Source organism: Silurus meridionalis, chromosome 2 (genome assembly GCF_014805685.1).
Source record: "Silurus meridionalis isolate SWU-2019-XX chromosome 2, ASM1480568v1, whole genome shotgun sequence".
Classification (NCBI taxonomy): Eukaryota; Metazoa; Chordata; class Actinopteri; order Siluriformes; family Siluridae; genus Silurus; species Silurus meridionalis.
In genome coordinates this window covers 31,526,842-31,541,685 of record NC_060885.1, presented here as the reverse complement: position 1 = coordinate 31,541,685, position 14,844 = coordinate 31,526,842, and the positions used below count along the sequence as shown (strand labels likewise).

General features: G+C 41.2%; 1 protein-coding gene across 1 annotated transcript in view; it reads left to right on the top strand.

Annotated features, from left to right (window-relative positions):
* The first annotated feature begins 974 nt into the window (after window positions 1-974).
* Window positions 975-14,844, top strand: part of LOC124377713 (MAM domain-containing glycosylphosphatidylinositol anchor protein 1) — a 178,750-nt gene continuing 164,880 nt past the window's right edge. The window contains exons 1-2 of the mRNA XM_046837012.1: window positions 975-1,010; window positions 1,808-1,897. Of these exons, the coding sequence (XP_046692968.1) occupies window positions 1,831-1,897 (67 nt within the window). The 5' untranslated portion in view covers window positions 975-1,010; window positions 1,808-1,830. The remainder of the gene's footprint in view (window positions 1,011-1,807; window positions 1,898-14,844) is intronic.

The following is a 14,844-nucleotide window of genomic DNA, read 5'->3' as shown; positions in this document are numbered from 1 at the left end:
TCTCCTCCTCTTCCCATAACTTTCTTACTTAATTGATCCTCAGGGATCCTCCAGGAGCCGCGCGCCTTTAATTGGCTCTCGAGCTCAACTCGGGCAAACAATTAAATCACCGAAAGCTCGCGGACAGCCTTTTTATTTAACACACACACACACACACACGCACGCACGCACGCGCACACACACGCACGCACACAGAAAAGTAGACCCGAAGCAGCAAAACTAAAGTGAAGAAAGAAGACGCTTCGTGACACGTTTTTTTTCTCCACTTCAGCAACCTGTTTCTTCTATAAAAAAAAAAAAAAAAAAAATAGACGTTTCTGGCGTCCGCCCCTTCCTCGCGCACTCACTCGTGTGCGCGCACACACACACACACGCACGCACGCACACACACTCACCCTGTGGCCAACGGAGCGGTAACACAGTCGCTCCTTTAGGCTCGCAGAGAATCCTAACATCTGGCGAGTCGTAACGGGCGCGCGCGTGCTGCGTTAAGTAACACCGGAGACAAAAGCGCGAGCGCAGAAAGAAGATCCAAAGGCTATAATAAAATTTCGGGTTATAATTTTTCTTTTTTATAAAAAACGAGGAAGAAAAGCTCACCGATTCCCGGAGCTGCTGTGATGTGGATGTGACTGTATTTTTTTTTTTTTGGAGATATTTCTAATACAAAAAAAAAAAAACTTTTCAAAAAATAAAAAATAATCTCGGAATCCGGGTTTCCTTCTTTTTTTTCCCCCTCCAGTCGAGCGCGTGCATTGGAGAGTCTGAAGGTTGACGCGCGCTGGAGTCTGCACGAGCCAGGATATATTTTTTAGTTCCTCTTCACTGCTTGGTTTTGCTATTGAAAGTGGATTTATTAGCTATTATTAGTATTTATTATTATTATTATTATTATTATTATTATTAACATTGCAATTATCATTTGCATTTTCCTCGCGTGCTCTCGTCAAATCCGATTTGCACACGGAGTAAACCGGAGGCGTCGCGCGCAGCTTCCACACCAGAAAAAGGTAAGACCTGTTCATGTTCATTCTCTTTGTATGGTTCAAGTTGCAAAAAAAACAAAAACAAATAAAGACAATCACGGAGGTGTTTTTTTTTTTGCATGCACAATGAAGCAAAAAAGGGGAAAGTCTGCAAAAAAAAAAAAAGACTGGGGATGCATCATCTGACAGAGCTCGCGCGCAAAAGGCGGAATGATCAGAGCTTAATGTAGATGTATACAAATTACATATACGTTTAATTTACGCTTCAGGCGCCGTGCCCACTTCTGATCTCACGCGGGGTGCCCGAGAGAACGGATGGGACGAGGCGAGACACTCTGTCCTAAAGCGCGCGACTGAAGCGATGACTTTCGGAGTTTTGCTTTCCAAATGGAGCTGCACTCCATGCACGTGCTTCCTGTTATATCTGTATGTAATTATCAATACATGCATTGATGCTTTATTATATATACATTTTTGCTTTGAACTTTATTACAAAAAAAAATACACATGACTGAAGATATGTATTTTTTTTGTTCGTTCATGCGCCAACTTTGGCATCCGTGCCATTTCCCTAATGCGCGAGCCCGTGCACCAATTTCATAAGCAATCACCATTTAGTCAATCCGGTCCCCGATTACTGACCGCCTCCGTAATCTTTGAGATAATCCACGCATTCGGGGTATGCACGAACCCACCCTTAAGCTCTGCGGATAAAACCCGTAAACCTCTGCGGTATCAAACTCTTGACAGCGCGAGCTCTGTACTGTATGTGCGTGCATGCGTGCCTCTCACTCTTTGTGTGCTATTGTGGCTCTCCGCAGGTGATGAGGCATCGCGGCTGAACATGGAGCTTCTCTGGATTGTATTCTTCTCCGTGCTGCAGCGCTTCACACAAGCGCAGGGGGTTTACGGTAAGAACTTTGAAGGAACGCCTGAGGCGCGAGCTCGAGCGCGCGCGCTCGAACGATTATTAGAAAAATTGCAGAACGCGCGCGAAGGGCCGTGCGATGCGAGGGAGATGAAGTGCGTTGCCTGGTGGAAGCGATTTGAAGTATCGCATAGTTTTTGTTGTTGTTGCACACTGCATGCAACAGTGTATCATGCAATGCTTTTAATAAGAAACTTTGACAAGTTGCACCGGAAGTGTCGCGAGTCACACAGCTGTAATTAATCCATGTAATTAAAGCATCTAAACCAACCGACTAATGGTAAACCAAAGTTTACCATTTAGCAAATTGGAGATAAAACCTAAGCGAAGAGCGCGCGCGGTGAGAAGTTTTGGAGGTATGTGTGTGTTTGTACGCGTGTGCATACAGAAATCAGTGTAAAGTCCAGCAGAGAAGATCTGGAATGATCAGAATCAATGCATAGTCTCACCTGGTTTCCAGAACTTCAAATTGCAGTTTTTGAGCTCAAAAACTTATTTTGTTCTCTCCGAGCCTGCAGGTGCATGACATTCAGTTCAACCAGGACAGGACTTTTAAAGTAGGAACCTGGTAAAAACTTTCTGAGACCTGCTTAGAGGCTTGAATAAAATCCATTTCCAGAGTATGGCAAGACACACAAAACAAATCTAAGAAGAAGCTGTAGAGCAGATTTCAAGTAAAACCCAGAGAATAACGTATATGACGACCATCACTGTACCATGACTGCATGACTCCTGTATATCGATTTTAATTAGGATGTGTATTATAAAGCAACATTTTTTAATATTGACAACAAATAGCCATGATGTAAGGAGCGGCAGCGCCACCTGCGTGAAATCCCCCTGGTGTCACTTCAAGTCCGGACTGTAGGACGTGAGTGTATTGTAACAGCTATATTACTGTATTACTGAAACGCCAACACTGACGTAAGCATTCGATCGTTTTCCTTTTCTCAGCCGCTCTAATCTGAACGTAATATCATTTCACTGACATCTGCCAACTTCTCAGATTTGGATCTCGTAATCTGTGCATGAGCAGTAAATGATGCAGTTGGTGGTGGTTTGATGAAGGATGTACACACATGTGATCGTGCATTAAATTGAGCGTTTCTGCCGGTTTATGATCGTTCGAAGAGGACGGACGGTGTTAACAGCCTTTCCGATCTCAGCTGGGGATTAATAAAGTGCTGCCCTGTAATTTGCTTCTTAATTAATCAAGTAATTGCCCTCTAATGAGCCTAGTGGGCATTACTGCTCCCAAATGGTTAGGTCACGCATCCATCAGCCTGGGGGACGAACTCAAATGTCCTTGTCTGAGAAGCCGTTAGATAAGTAGTGAGAAAAAGAGAGAAGGCCGTTATTGAGACTCTGTGATGCTGGATTGGGTATTTCGCTGCCATGCTTTGAGTCCATGATCGCTGCAAATCAGTGCGAGACTCTTTTGCATGTTCACATCTGCCCTACTGTTCTGATGGGAGTCACCTCTACCGGGAAGACTCTACCACCCCCGCAATCCCCCCCAATCCCACCCCAGGGTTGCTGATATAAATCTTATCCTGTAGCCTTCACTGTCACCATCCTTCAGCCCAATTGAGAAGCTACAGCAGATTTCAGACACCACTCATGACCACCATCATTAAACACACGAGCTGAAGGAAATGTATCGTTTGAGAATGCCGTCCATTTCTCCTGTACAGGTCCAGAGATGTGTCGAGTCTTTGTTTAAGGTGTTTTAAGTTTTATTTCTAACTTGTTTTTACACGAACCTCATTCAGATGTTCAGCAGTGCCATGCTGCGATTCACAGGTCAGGATTTGGGATTCCATATTGAACCTTGGTCTCGATTTAAACTCCCTGTCTGTGTGTTAATTTCCTCTGGTTTCCATAAAAAAAAAAAAAAAAAAAAACGTAATTGGCTTAATTGCCCCTCTTTAATGTTTCTTTTCTTCACTTCCCTTTCTGCGTCGTCGCTATGCCGTCTTTAAAAGGAAGTACGGAAACGAGGAAGAGGAAAGGACAGAAGAACCGAGAGAACCGTATTCAACACTGGTTCTTAGATCGTCGGTCATTAAAACTGTATTGAATTCGAAGCACACATTTCGCAGGTGTAGTAACTGTTAGCTTGAGATGTTTCATGCTGTATTTGTGGAAGCAGTGGTGCGTTGAGTATCAGAAAAGCCTCTTCTTTCCGTATTTCAGGATCTGAGCGCTGAGATCGCAGGGATCAACTGATTCCCAGATAACGTCTGATTTATTAATATAATCGTAGATCCATTTTCTGCATTCAGGAAGTTATGTGTGTGTGTGTGTGTGGTTATCTGGGATGGTCTCATCAAGCCACTTATCACCTGAGTGGTGTTAATGTAGATAAAGCATTAGATATTGGTTCTGAAGATCATGAGTTTAAATCCCAGCTATACTAAGCTGCCACTTCGGGGGCCCCTGAGCAAGGCCCTTAGCCCCGTAGCTGCTCAGTTATATGTATGAGATCTGGATAAGGGCGTCTGCCAAACACAATAAATGTCAACGTGAAACATCAACTTCCTGTTCCTTCATGCATGATCTTAGAACGCCGTCCTGTACAACGTGCAACAATCACATGCTGTCCCACATTTTCTTTCTCAGCCACAGACATTAAAATGCGTCCCTTTTATATTCCCTTCTTGTTTACAAGCTAATTGCATGTTCCCAGAGACATGTCGTGACACTACACACTACACAGTCGTCTGCTTTACCTGTTCTCGAATGACCTTTACGTTTTTTTTTTTCCTTCCTAATCATCAGCATGCTCGATAGGTTTTCACAGGAGAAGAATTATCAAAGCCACCAGGGAAATAAATGAGTTGTGGAGGGAAAAAAAAGGAGTTCATTAATTAACAGACATCCCTAATTAAAGTTTTGCATGCTTTTTATTGTGTATTTTTTGAATATGACTTTGGTAGGAGTACGTGTTTGCAGAAGCATTGTTTTTTTCAGTCTGCATAAATAACAGCGGGAAATATTTATTTCTTTATTATCACAGTTGGCGATTTTTTTTTTTTTCTTCGTACGTTTAGGTTTTGTGCGTTTTGCTTCCTCTTTGTGCAGCCAGTGCACCTCACTGATTCTTGTCCACATGACTGTTTTTGAATCCGGAATCTTCTTTATTGGCGAGTATTATGGGTTGCACGTACGAGGGATTTGACATGGTGAGCTGGTGCTGTGAAAATATCACAAAAAAAACTAGAAAAAATTAAATAAGAAATAAAGATAACTAGACACTTCAGTTCAAATAATAATGCAATGATGTTTTTTCACGAATAAGTTCAAAGTGCACGATTGCATTCCCAGGTCACATGCTGGATGAAGGATATACTGTATACTGTAGCCAATACTGGGACCGCTTTACATTTAGCAGTCTTCTTATCTCTGAACTTAAACATTGACAACTAAACTGCACAGCACTAATGCTAGCGTTAATATCCTCCTGTTGCCATGGGGCGCTAGTATAAAAACGATTAGCGGTATACCTTGAATGATAGCAGCGTTGACTGACGTGCGCCGACGGCAATATGTTATGTTTGTGTGCGTTTGTTTTTTAGGTGTGAACGTGTTAAAACGGCATTAAAAACCTGCGCTCTTCCACACGCTCTCTGCCACGTTTTTATAACCGGACGAAGCTTAAGTCATGGTTTAAAGAAGTACGTACATAAACCGAACTTTCTTACTCTAATTATTTGCCTGCCTGTGATTGTATCTATTAGATAAAAAACATTAGTTAGTCATGCTTCTACTACTGGCCTAATACTAATCTAATACTAATAATATAATACAATCATCATCATGAACATTTAGATCATATTAGGTGTCTTTAACGACTATGTGCACATGTTTTTGCACAGATTTTAGATGTAATTATTGCATACGATGGTGTGTTCTTAATGACAAATCTCCTCAAATCATATCCTATTCCTTAATATAATAAATATCCCAAAATATCGCATCGCTTACAGTATCGCAATGTAACTCAAAATATCGTATCGTTACACCGGTATCGTGATGAGGAACGTCCCACCGGATTCTTGCTGTATTCACGTGTCTGAGCTGATCAGGATTTTCGTTGTGGTTGATGTTGACCATTAACCATTGTATAGCTGAACAGTTGAGTGGTTGATTTCTGCATGTTCTCCTGTGGGTTTCCATCCACCAGCAACAAAAACCTGAATGTTAATTGCTAACTATATATTTCCCGTAGGCACGAGGATGTGATGGGTGTAAATCCTGCATCACACAAAGTTTTCCCTCAGTGAGGGTTTGATCAGGAAAAGCATGAATGACTGATACAGAGTTTAGCTTGTGATTTTTGGAGTCTGACCCGAGTTCATTTGAGCTTCCGTTTTTGTGCATCTCTTCTTAAAACCATGCTCCTATATCTCTTGCTTTTTCTTTTTTGAAGGCGGAACAAACATTCCAAAGCAGTTCTTTCAAGTTGGCTAACCTTTTAAAAGAAGGTTAGCTGGAGAAAGGCCACTGCTGGGGTTGTAGCTAGTGATGAGTGGTTACCTACAAGAGCTGACCTTTTTCATTGAACTCTGGTTAAAGCGAATCCTTTCTTGCGGTTCAGAGCAGCTGGCATTGTGGAACGGAATAGCAGTGCATGTGTGTGTGTGTGTGTGTGTGTGTGTGTGTGTGTGTGTGTGTAAAGAGCTGCGTCCAAGAACAGTTGGCATGCTATGACTAATGTATGAGGACGACGGAGGCACATAAACTATACCAAGATCTTTTTCTCTCAATTTCCCACTTAATTCCCAGCCGTTCATTTCGCGTCCTTGTTAATTACTAACTCCATGCCACGATCTTTCTCCATTACGCTTGCCCTTATATCTTATCATCCTTTTCCCCTCCATTCTGCCCTGTTTCCATTTCACCCTCTTGCTCTCCTGCTGCTGGAAGGACAGCGTGTGCTTGCTATGTTCTCTATCACAGGTGGGATATAATATTTTCAGATGCCTTTATTATTGACCGAAAACCATAGGGAAGCACCGCGCTGCTTTCAGCTGTGGACTGACAGAAAGCAGGTTTCCACTACACCAGGCTTCAATTACTCTCTGTAATTTAAAACAGCCAAAAAGTTGATGAGCTGGAACACTCTTACCTCCGCTGCGGCGCTCTTCTGGATCGTTCTGCGCGGTTTTGCTCAATAACGCCGCCATGGATTGACAGGTTAAATTTGAAACCTGTTCACAATATTGCCGCGTCTCATGATGCCTTGCGTATGCTGGATATTGACATCTGTAACGGTAGAATTGTTGGCCACATGTGCTCTTCCATCTAGAACCCTTAAGGTTTCCCTGTAGAACCCTACCACAGAGGCTTTCACGTTCTCGTACAAGGGTGGAATGAGTACCGAGAGATTATGAGTAAATTGAGAAAAATGAGTAAAATGAGAAATGTATTCATTTGAACATAATCAAGGAACAAGGCAATATTTTTGACTGAGCAAACATCTAGAAATTGAATTGTGACTGGATGTAGGTAGCATTTTAATTCATGTTTAAAAACCATGTTGGCAGCATTAGCATCGAAAACATCGCTAACTAGCAAACTAGGAAGTGGGAAGAATATAAGGAAGGCCAGCGGGTAAAATAACTTTTAATTGAAAGGTTATGTGTTCAAACCCTGGCACAACCAATCTGCCACTTCAGGGCCCCTAGAACAAGGTTCTTAACTGCTCAGTTGTATAAAATGACCAAATGTAAGTCGTTCTGTATAAGGGCTTCTTTAAAATGCTATACATTTAAATGTAATGGGTAAGAAGTGTTCTTCTTCTTCTTCTTTCGACTTCTCCTATTAGGGGTCGCCACAGCGGATCATCTGTCTCCATACCTCCTGTCCTCTACATCTGCTTCTTTCCCACCAACTACCTGCATGTCTTCCTTCACCACAGCCATAAACCTCCTCCTTGGTCTTCCTCTTTTCCTCCCTCCTGGTGGCTCCATCCCCAGCATTCTTCTACTGATATACCCCATGTCCCTTCTCTGCACATGTCCAAACCATCTCAATCACACCTCCCTCACCTTGTCTCCAAAACGTCCTACATGCACTGCCCCTTTAATAAATTCATTTCTACTCCTGTCCATCGTCGTCACTCTCAACAAAAACATCTTAATCTCTGCTACCTCCAGCTCCACCTCCTGTCTTTTACTTAATGATGAAAATGTTTTAGGTGTATTTAAGTTGAAAGCTACACCACGAGTGGCACAAATCTGCCTTTTTGGAACTTGAGGAAAGATTCTATGGTCTACGAAATAACGTTTGCACATGAAGCCTTCTGCGTGAACTGTCCTATAGCCAATGATCGTTTGGATTTTATTAAGTGCAGTAAAATGAGAGGCGCTAGATCGCTTTTCGACCAGCCCAAACCTGTGAGGTGAGAGACAGCAGATATGATGCTGTGTGTGTGTGTGTGTGTGAGAGGTGTTGCTTTCAAATGAGTGTTTTGATGCATTTCTCCTGCAGAAGACACTTATATTCAGCAGGGAAATGCACACAGATGTCTTTGAGAACCCAAGCCTTGGGCACTTTCCAAGCTCCTGTGTTGTTTTTTCCGTCACAATGCTACAGAGAAGAATGCTGCATTTTGCATGATTAAGCATAATCAATACTTTATGCCATTTTTTGTTTTTAATGAGGAATACGGTATCGATGTCCCAGGTACGGATTTGCTTAATATGAAGCCTGCATACATTTCTTTCATACTCCCTTGAGTATCAAAATGATTTGGATGAAACCACTTGTTCATGTTCTGGATTCTTCTATTCTTTTTTTTTTCTTCATGTGTTTCAGTCTTGCTGCTCGATTCAGTATCAACACAACCTGTTCCAATGCTGCCTGCATTATTAATGCTTTTCTGTCACATTTTTCTTTTTTTTTTAAAGCTAGAACTGGGGCATGGGTGTAGACCAGACATAGGAACGTCAGTTCAGATTTAATTTTTCATCACAGTTGAGATAACAGTGTGTGAAATGAAGTCAGGGCTTTGACTCGTGATCTTTGCTCAAATTCCCGGCTGGTCTCTAACGCGTGTTCGCATTGTATAAACATGGGGTTAGCGTCGAAACACTTGGAGACACATCTGAGTCTGATCTGCATAAAATCTGATGCTAAGATCGTGCTGGTAAATGATTCACTTAAGGGAAGGAGTCGACGTGTGGGGGAATTTGAAAGCCCTATTTATGTCGCTGCAAACTTTGTCCGTCTGTAATAAGTAGATGCCGCAAACATCCGGAACCGTCTAGAGACGTACCAGTGGCAATTGGATCCCACTGTGGAGTTTGGACACTGGATCTCCTTGAGTGTTTAAATGCTCTGGCATGGAGAAGCTGCTGTTGGATCTGTGATGATCGCAAATGTTGATCTAACGCAAATGCGTTGCTCAGTAGCTCCTGGTTCCATAACGTCAACTGACTGTATAAGACTGTACAAAGAACATTATTCATAATCTTACACTCCAGTGTTCATGTTAGTTCTCACTCTCCAGTGTTCTGTATTGTTTAAAGACTATAATCACACTCTTGATGCCACCCAAATGAGGACGGGTTCCACTTTTGAGTCTGGTTCCTCTCAAGGTTTCTTTCTCATAACATCTAAGGGAGTTTTTCCTTGCCACAGTCGCCACAGCTGCTCATCAGGGATTAATCGGCTAGCTAATGGCAAACCCTGCACGATTCCACAGGTTGCAGATGATAAATCGGATCAGGCATGTTTATCAATCTTTAGTGTCTCAAATCTTGCTGATAATGATCAGGGTGTCTGAAGTCTTCAGGTGTCTTCAGGAAACGGTGTTATGTTGATTGGGTCTTGAAGTTGAATACTGTCCACATACTGTCTTTTAAAATGGCTTATAGTTTTCCTATTTGCCCAATTTTATATTATTTTTGTATTACATTATAACTTTCCTCAAACAAGTGGATAATTGCTGTGTACTTCATACCCAAGTAATGTAATGAGACTACACAAGGTTTGTTGCTTTTGACCTGTATGTCGGCGAGAGATGGCGAAGGTGTTGATTATTGAGGAGATGCGCAGCAGGAAAATGGGCCAGCAGTCGTGCGCATTCTCACTGCGTCTATAAAACGATCCAGATTAAGACAGTTACTAGCTCGTAGCGTGCCGTGCCAAAAAAGGTGAAACATGCCTTTGTTTCCCTTGAAGGGATTTTTTTCAATATCCAGATATAAAACAGATAGAAATCTATGATGGGGTGTATAATTAATAAATGTGACATCATAGGTTCTGGTGGTTGACCCCTATTTGTGATTCCTTATCTGACTTTGTGACCTGTTTTGCCCTTTTTTTTAATTGTTCTGATATCCTGTATAGATATGAGAGATTTTTGCCAGGGAAGTTGAGTTCATAAAGCATAAAGTGCTTATTTTCGGTTTATTATGATGTGAATTGAATCATTTTAATCAGTTGAGTGTAATTTGTATATGAATTTCTTAAAAACTTTATCCACTCAAAGGTTTAGTTTTTTTCCTGAAACTTCCAAATTTTTTTGATATCTGGAATTGCACAAATGTATCGAATATAAATTGCACATCACAACTATAAATTGCATCTCCATCATTTTAAGGTCCCAAATATTGTATGTGTGTGTTTGTCTTCACATTTAAACTGGAATTAGGAGTAGCCTAACCAGAAGGGTTCTAAGAGGTGGTATTAAAATGGTTTGAGACTCACTTTGTTTACAAGAAAGTACTTTATTTATCTACATTTACACACTATTACCTGAAAAATAGTCCCCTTGACAGCAATACAGTGCTCCCAGTGTTCCTGCACACCGGAATGTGTCCTGGAAGTCTTTATTCGAAGCGTGTTAAGTACGTTCTGCGATTCCCATTGGATCTCCGCAAAACAGTGACCTTTAAACTGGATATTCATCTTCAGGAGGAGGCCGAAGTCCGCAGAAGCCAAATCTGCTTTTTCTTTTTGTTTTAATTTGCTGTCCATGATGGAATCGAAGATGTGGTAAATCACGTGGTCAGACCAGCACCAGTTGGCACCGATAGTCGCAAAACTCTTTGATTCCACATCTTATTTGTATTCACATTTAAACCTGCATTAGGATTGGCCTACACCAGAAGGGTTTTAAATCACCCTGTCTTTTTTGGAAATTTTGGAAAATAGTGAGATTCTGATTCTGACAGTTCTCTGACATACACTACACCATTCCAGTGCTTTAGGAAATGTCCTTCTGGATGGTTCGTTTGAAAAATCTGAAGTTTTTTTGTGTCTATACCTGTAAATAATACAGTATTTTGTATAAAGACTAAAAAATATCTCATTTGCTCGTGCTGCATCCAGAGGAGTCCTGGCTTTAGGCACCCCTCAAATTTCAACGAGATCCTCAAACAAATAAAAAGTATATTTGTATTTGTATCAAATTCATATTTGTTTGCTTGATCTGACTGCCTGATGTTGAATGTTCATGGCAGCCATCTTGCCTAGTTGTCCAGTACAATTTGTCAGTTTGGAAGAACTTACCGACAGGTGATTTCTCCTTTCCGAACTCTCTGACTCATTTGTATAAAAAAATGAAGGCAGATCATACCGTTTAAGAAGAAAACCATCATTTTCTATGCATTATTTACTCACATTTATGAGTGTCTGATGAATATCTGAACACCATTTGAAGTCGGTGACAGCGAGAAAAAAAGATCACGTCATAACAAAACGTCACGGCCACTTCCACCAGCGCTGACTGATGCCTTTGTTGCATATTTCCCATCGTATTGATTTTATCGCATGTATTCTTTTGAAGAGGTTTGAGCGATTACACTCCGTCCACGCATTTAGAGCCCGCGGGGTTTATTTTCGTGTGGGTAATGGAGAGACGATTTTGCCAATTATCGCCTTTAGACGTGGACTCTCGAAATATGCGTGCGCAGCGGATTATATTAGATACAAAGCATGCAGACACACGCTATTCCTGAGTGCTCTTCGACTAAAAAATCGGAATGAAATTTGTGCTCTAAATCGGCTGTTTTCCTGGTAATAGAAGAGCGAGAGCAGCTTGTTAGATCCCTGATTGCTTTCGAAGTACCACACAGGACCCCGGGTTTCGGTGCCCATTTTGATTGCGCTGATGTTTATGTAATTGGATGCCTTCCTGCCATTTATTGTGGAAGCTTTTTGCTTTTTCATGCCCTCCCACATGCTGCTGAGTCAGACAAACTCTCCGTTTACACTCTGGTGGTGCAACTCGCACACATCGGAGGCTTCTAGGCGAATCAAATCCCCCAGAGTAATGAATAATGACTAATATCGTACGTTTATATTAGAAAAAAAAATCTCTGTAAGATCAGGGTGATCACAAACAAGGCTTCTGGCAGAGGCTGACTCAGTTTCACTCATAATAGAATGAATATAAAGCTTGTGTGGGCATAAACCCTTTGTCCCCGATCGCTTAGTCGATGTTTCTTTGACACTTTAGAGACATAAAAGTCTCTCAAGATTTCTAAAAAACCAGCCTGTGTCAGACATGTTCGTAAACATGATGGTCATGTACCCAGACTAGACACGGTATGCAAATACTCAAAGCGGAATCAGAATTATGTTTATACAAGGGATTGCAGTCATGGTTTTCCTGGTGCTATAAAAATATTTAAAAAAACCTATGTAAATAATAAATGTTAAAGGCATTAACTATACAATTGGTGCAGGGTATGTAAAAGTGAGGCAGTACAAAAATTATATTTTCCAAATAAGTCCAAGGTTTTGCAGGTTTGCAATATGGACGAAAGCCAAAAATTCAGCTTTATATTAATTCTATTACGAGTGTAACCGCTTTAGCCTCAGCCAGACATTTTGTCTAAGTTAAAAGAGAAAGCCTAGACTGGTTTAAGCTGGCAGAGCATTTAGATAATAGGAATAGGTGGAAGGTTGAGAGTTCATATGCCGGCCACACCAAGCTGTCACTCTTGGGCCCCTGAGCAAGGCCCTCAACCCGATAGCTGCTCAATTGTATGAATGAGGTAATTGCACGTTTCTCTCGATACAGGCGTCTGCAAAATGCCGTAAATATAAATAAACACTCGTTAAAGCTGCGGTGAGCAGAGACGCATGTCAGAACAAAGCAACATTTTGCAGAAATCTTTTCAGCAAGTGATGACTCTCAAAAACAATTCCACAAGCTCCTCAAGTTTCCTCAGAAATTCACATTTAAGTTGCTATTATTTATTGTTAGATGTTCCTTTCTTTTTTAATTTGCGAGACCCTTCGACCGAGCAAACATGGGTAAGAAAAAGAGGTATAATAACCACAGGATTACCAATTAGGAATATTTTATAGACCATATTTAGATTGTGATGGTAAACCATATTTACCAATTCATGTCACATGTGGTGGAGTTTTTTAAAACCTTAGTTGTTATTATTTGTGGACAGTGTAAATTTTTACTTCTTTTTTTATTTATTTTGCTATCCAGCAAAGCTCGTACATGTTTGGTTGGAAAATAAAAACGCTGGACGTGCGGTTAAAGGTAACAATTCGACCATTGACGTTGAAAACGTTAAAAAGCAATGTAAAAGATCAGTAAAGCTGTGTTCGGATGACACGATTTTACGACGTGATAAACGTCCACCTAAACGATGGGGGGATTAAAATGTGAAGAAAGCAGAAGGTGCTATTGATCCCCGGAGCTCTTATCTGTGCAATGTAGCGACGGTCTGGTCATGACTAGCCATGTGTAGCAATTTCTAGCTCTGATGCTTAATGATTATGTGACAAAAATGTACTAGCGAGTGAGATCATGGTTAAAGAAGCGTGCTAACGAGGCAACAGAAGGTTTGCTGAATGCAAACCGGCAACAAGGGAAAAGAAACGTAGATGCATGCATATTAATCCAGACAGCAGTTGGTTTTGAAGAGATGTTTAAGTAAATATAAAGAAATTACAGCTGGGATATTTTGTGCTGCAGTCAGGAATAATGTAATATCATGAATGTAGATTATGTAGGCCACCGTGTTATACCCTGTGTAGTGACCATACAGTGTAAAACCTGATAGTGGACACCTGACCATAAGATCTGTATGTACTCTATGAACCTTCGATTCCACATTTGGTCTCCATTTGCTGTTCTTATAACCTCCACTCTTCTAAGAAGATGTTCCACACGATAATTGAGTGTACTTGTGGAAATTTGTGCTCATTCACTAGCATTAGTAATGTCAGGTACTCAAGTAGGTGAGGTGGTCTCAAGAGAAATCAGTGTCCAATTGATCCCAAATGTGTTGGGTGAATTCTACAGCATCCTAAGACATTCTATACAATTGTGTGCATCCAACTTTGAGGTTTGTGGAAGAACCACATGACTGGAAACGTCAGGTGTCACAATACTGTGGTCCATATATTGTAGCTTGTCATAGCTGTATAAGAAATAATGTTTTTTTATTAGAAGATAAAGAGGTTTGATTGCTGTGTGTGTTGCTATTAAAACACTTAGATAAACGTGAGGTAATTTTCAGTCTAGGCTAGAAAGATAAAGCCCGTCTGTCTTGTTGCGTGTTGCATCGTGGTCCTGTTGACATTATAACATTATGATATAACAACATTATGACTGGTGAATAACACTGATGAGCTCTTCATCATGGCACCTGGTAGTGGGTTTATTAGGCAGTAATTCAACATTTTCTCCACAAAGTTGACGTTGTAGAAGCAGGAAAAATTGTAAAGGATTTGAGCGAGTTTGACCAGTCGTGGCGTCTAGAGGACTGAGTCAGAACATCTCCAAAACTGCAGCTCTTGTGGATGTTCCTGGTCTGCAGCGGTCAGTATCTATCAAAAGTGCTCCAAGGAAGGAACAGTGGTGAACCGGCGGCAGGGTCGTGGGCGGCCCGAGGCTCTTTGATGTAGCTCACATTACTAAAGAACTTAATGATGTGAATGCTCGAT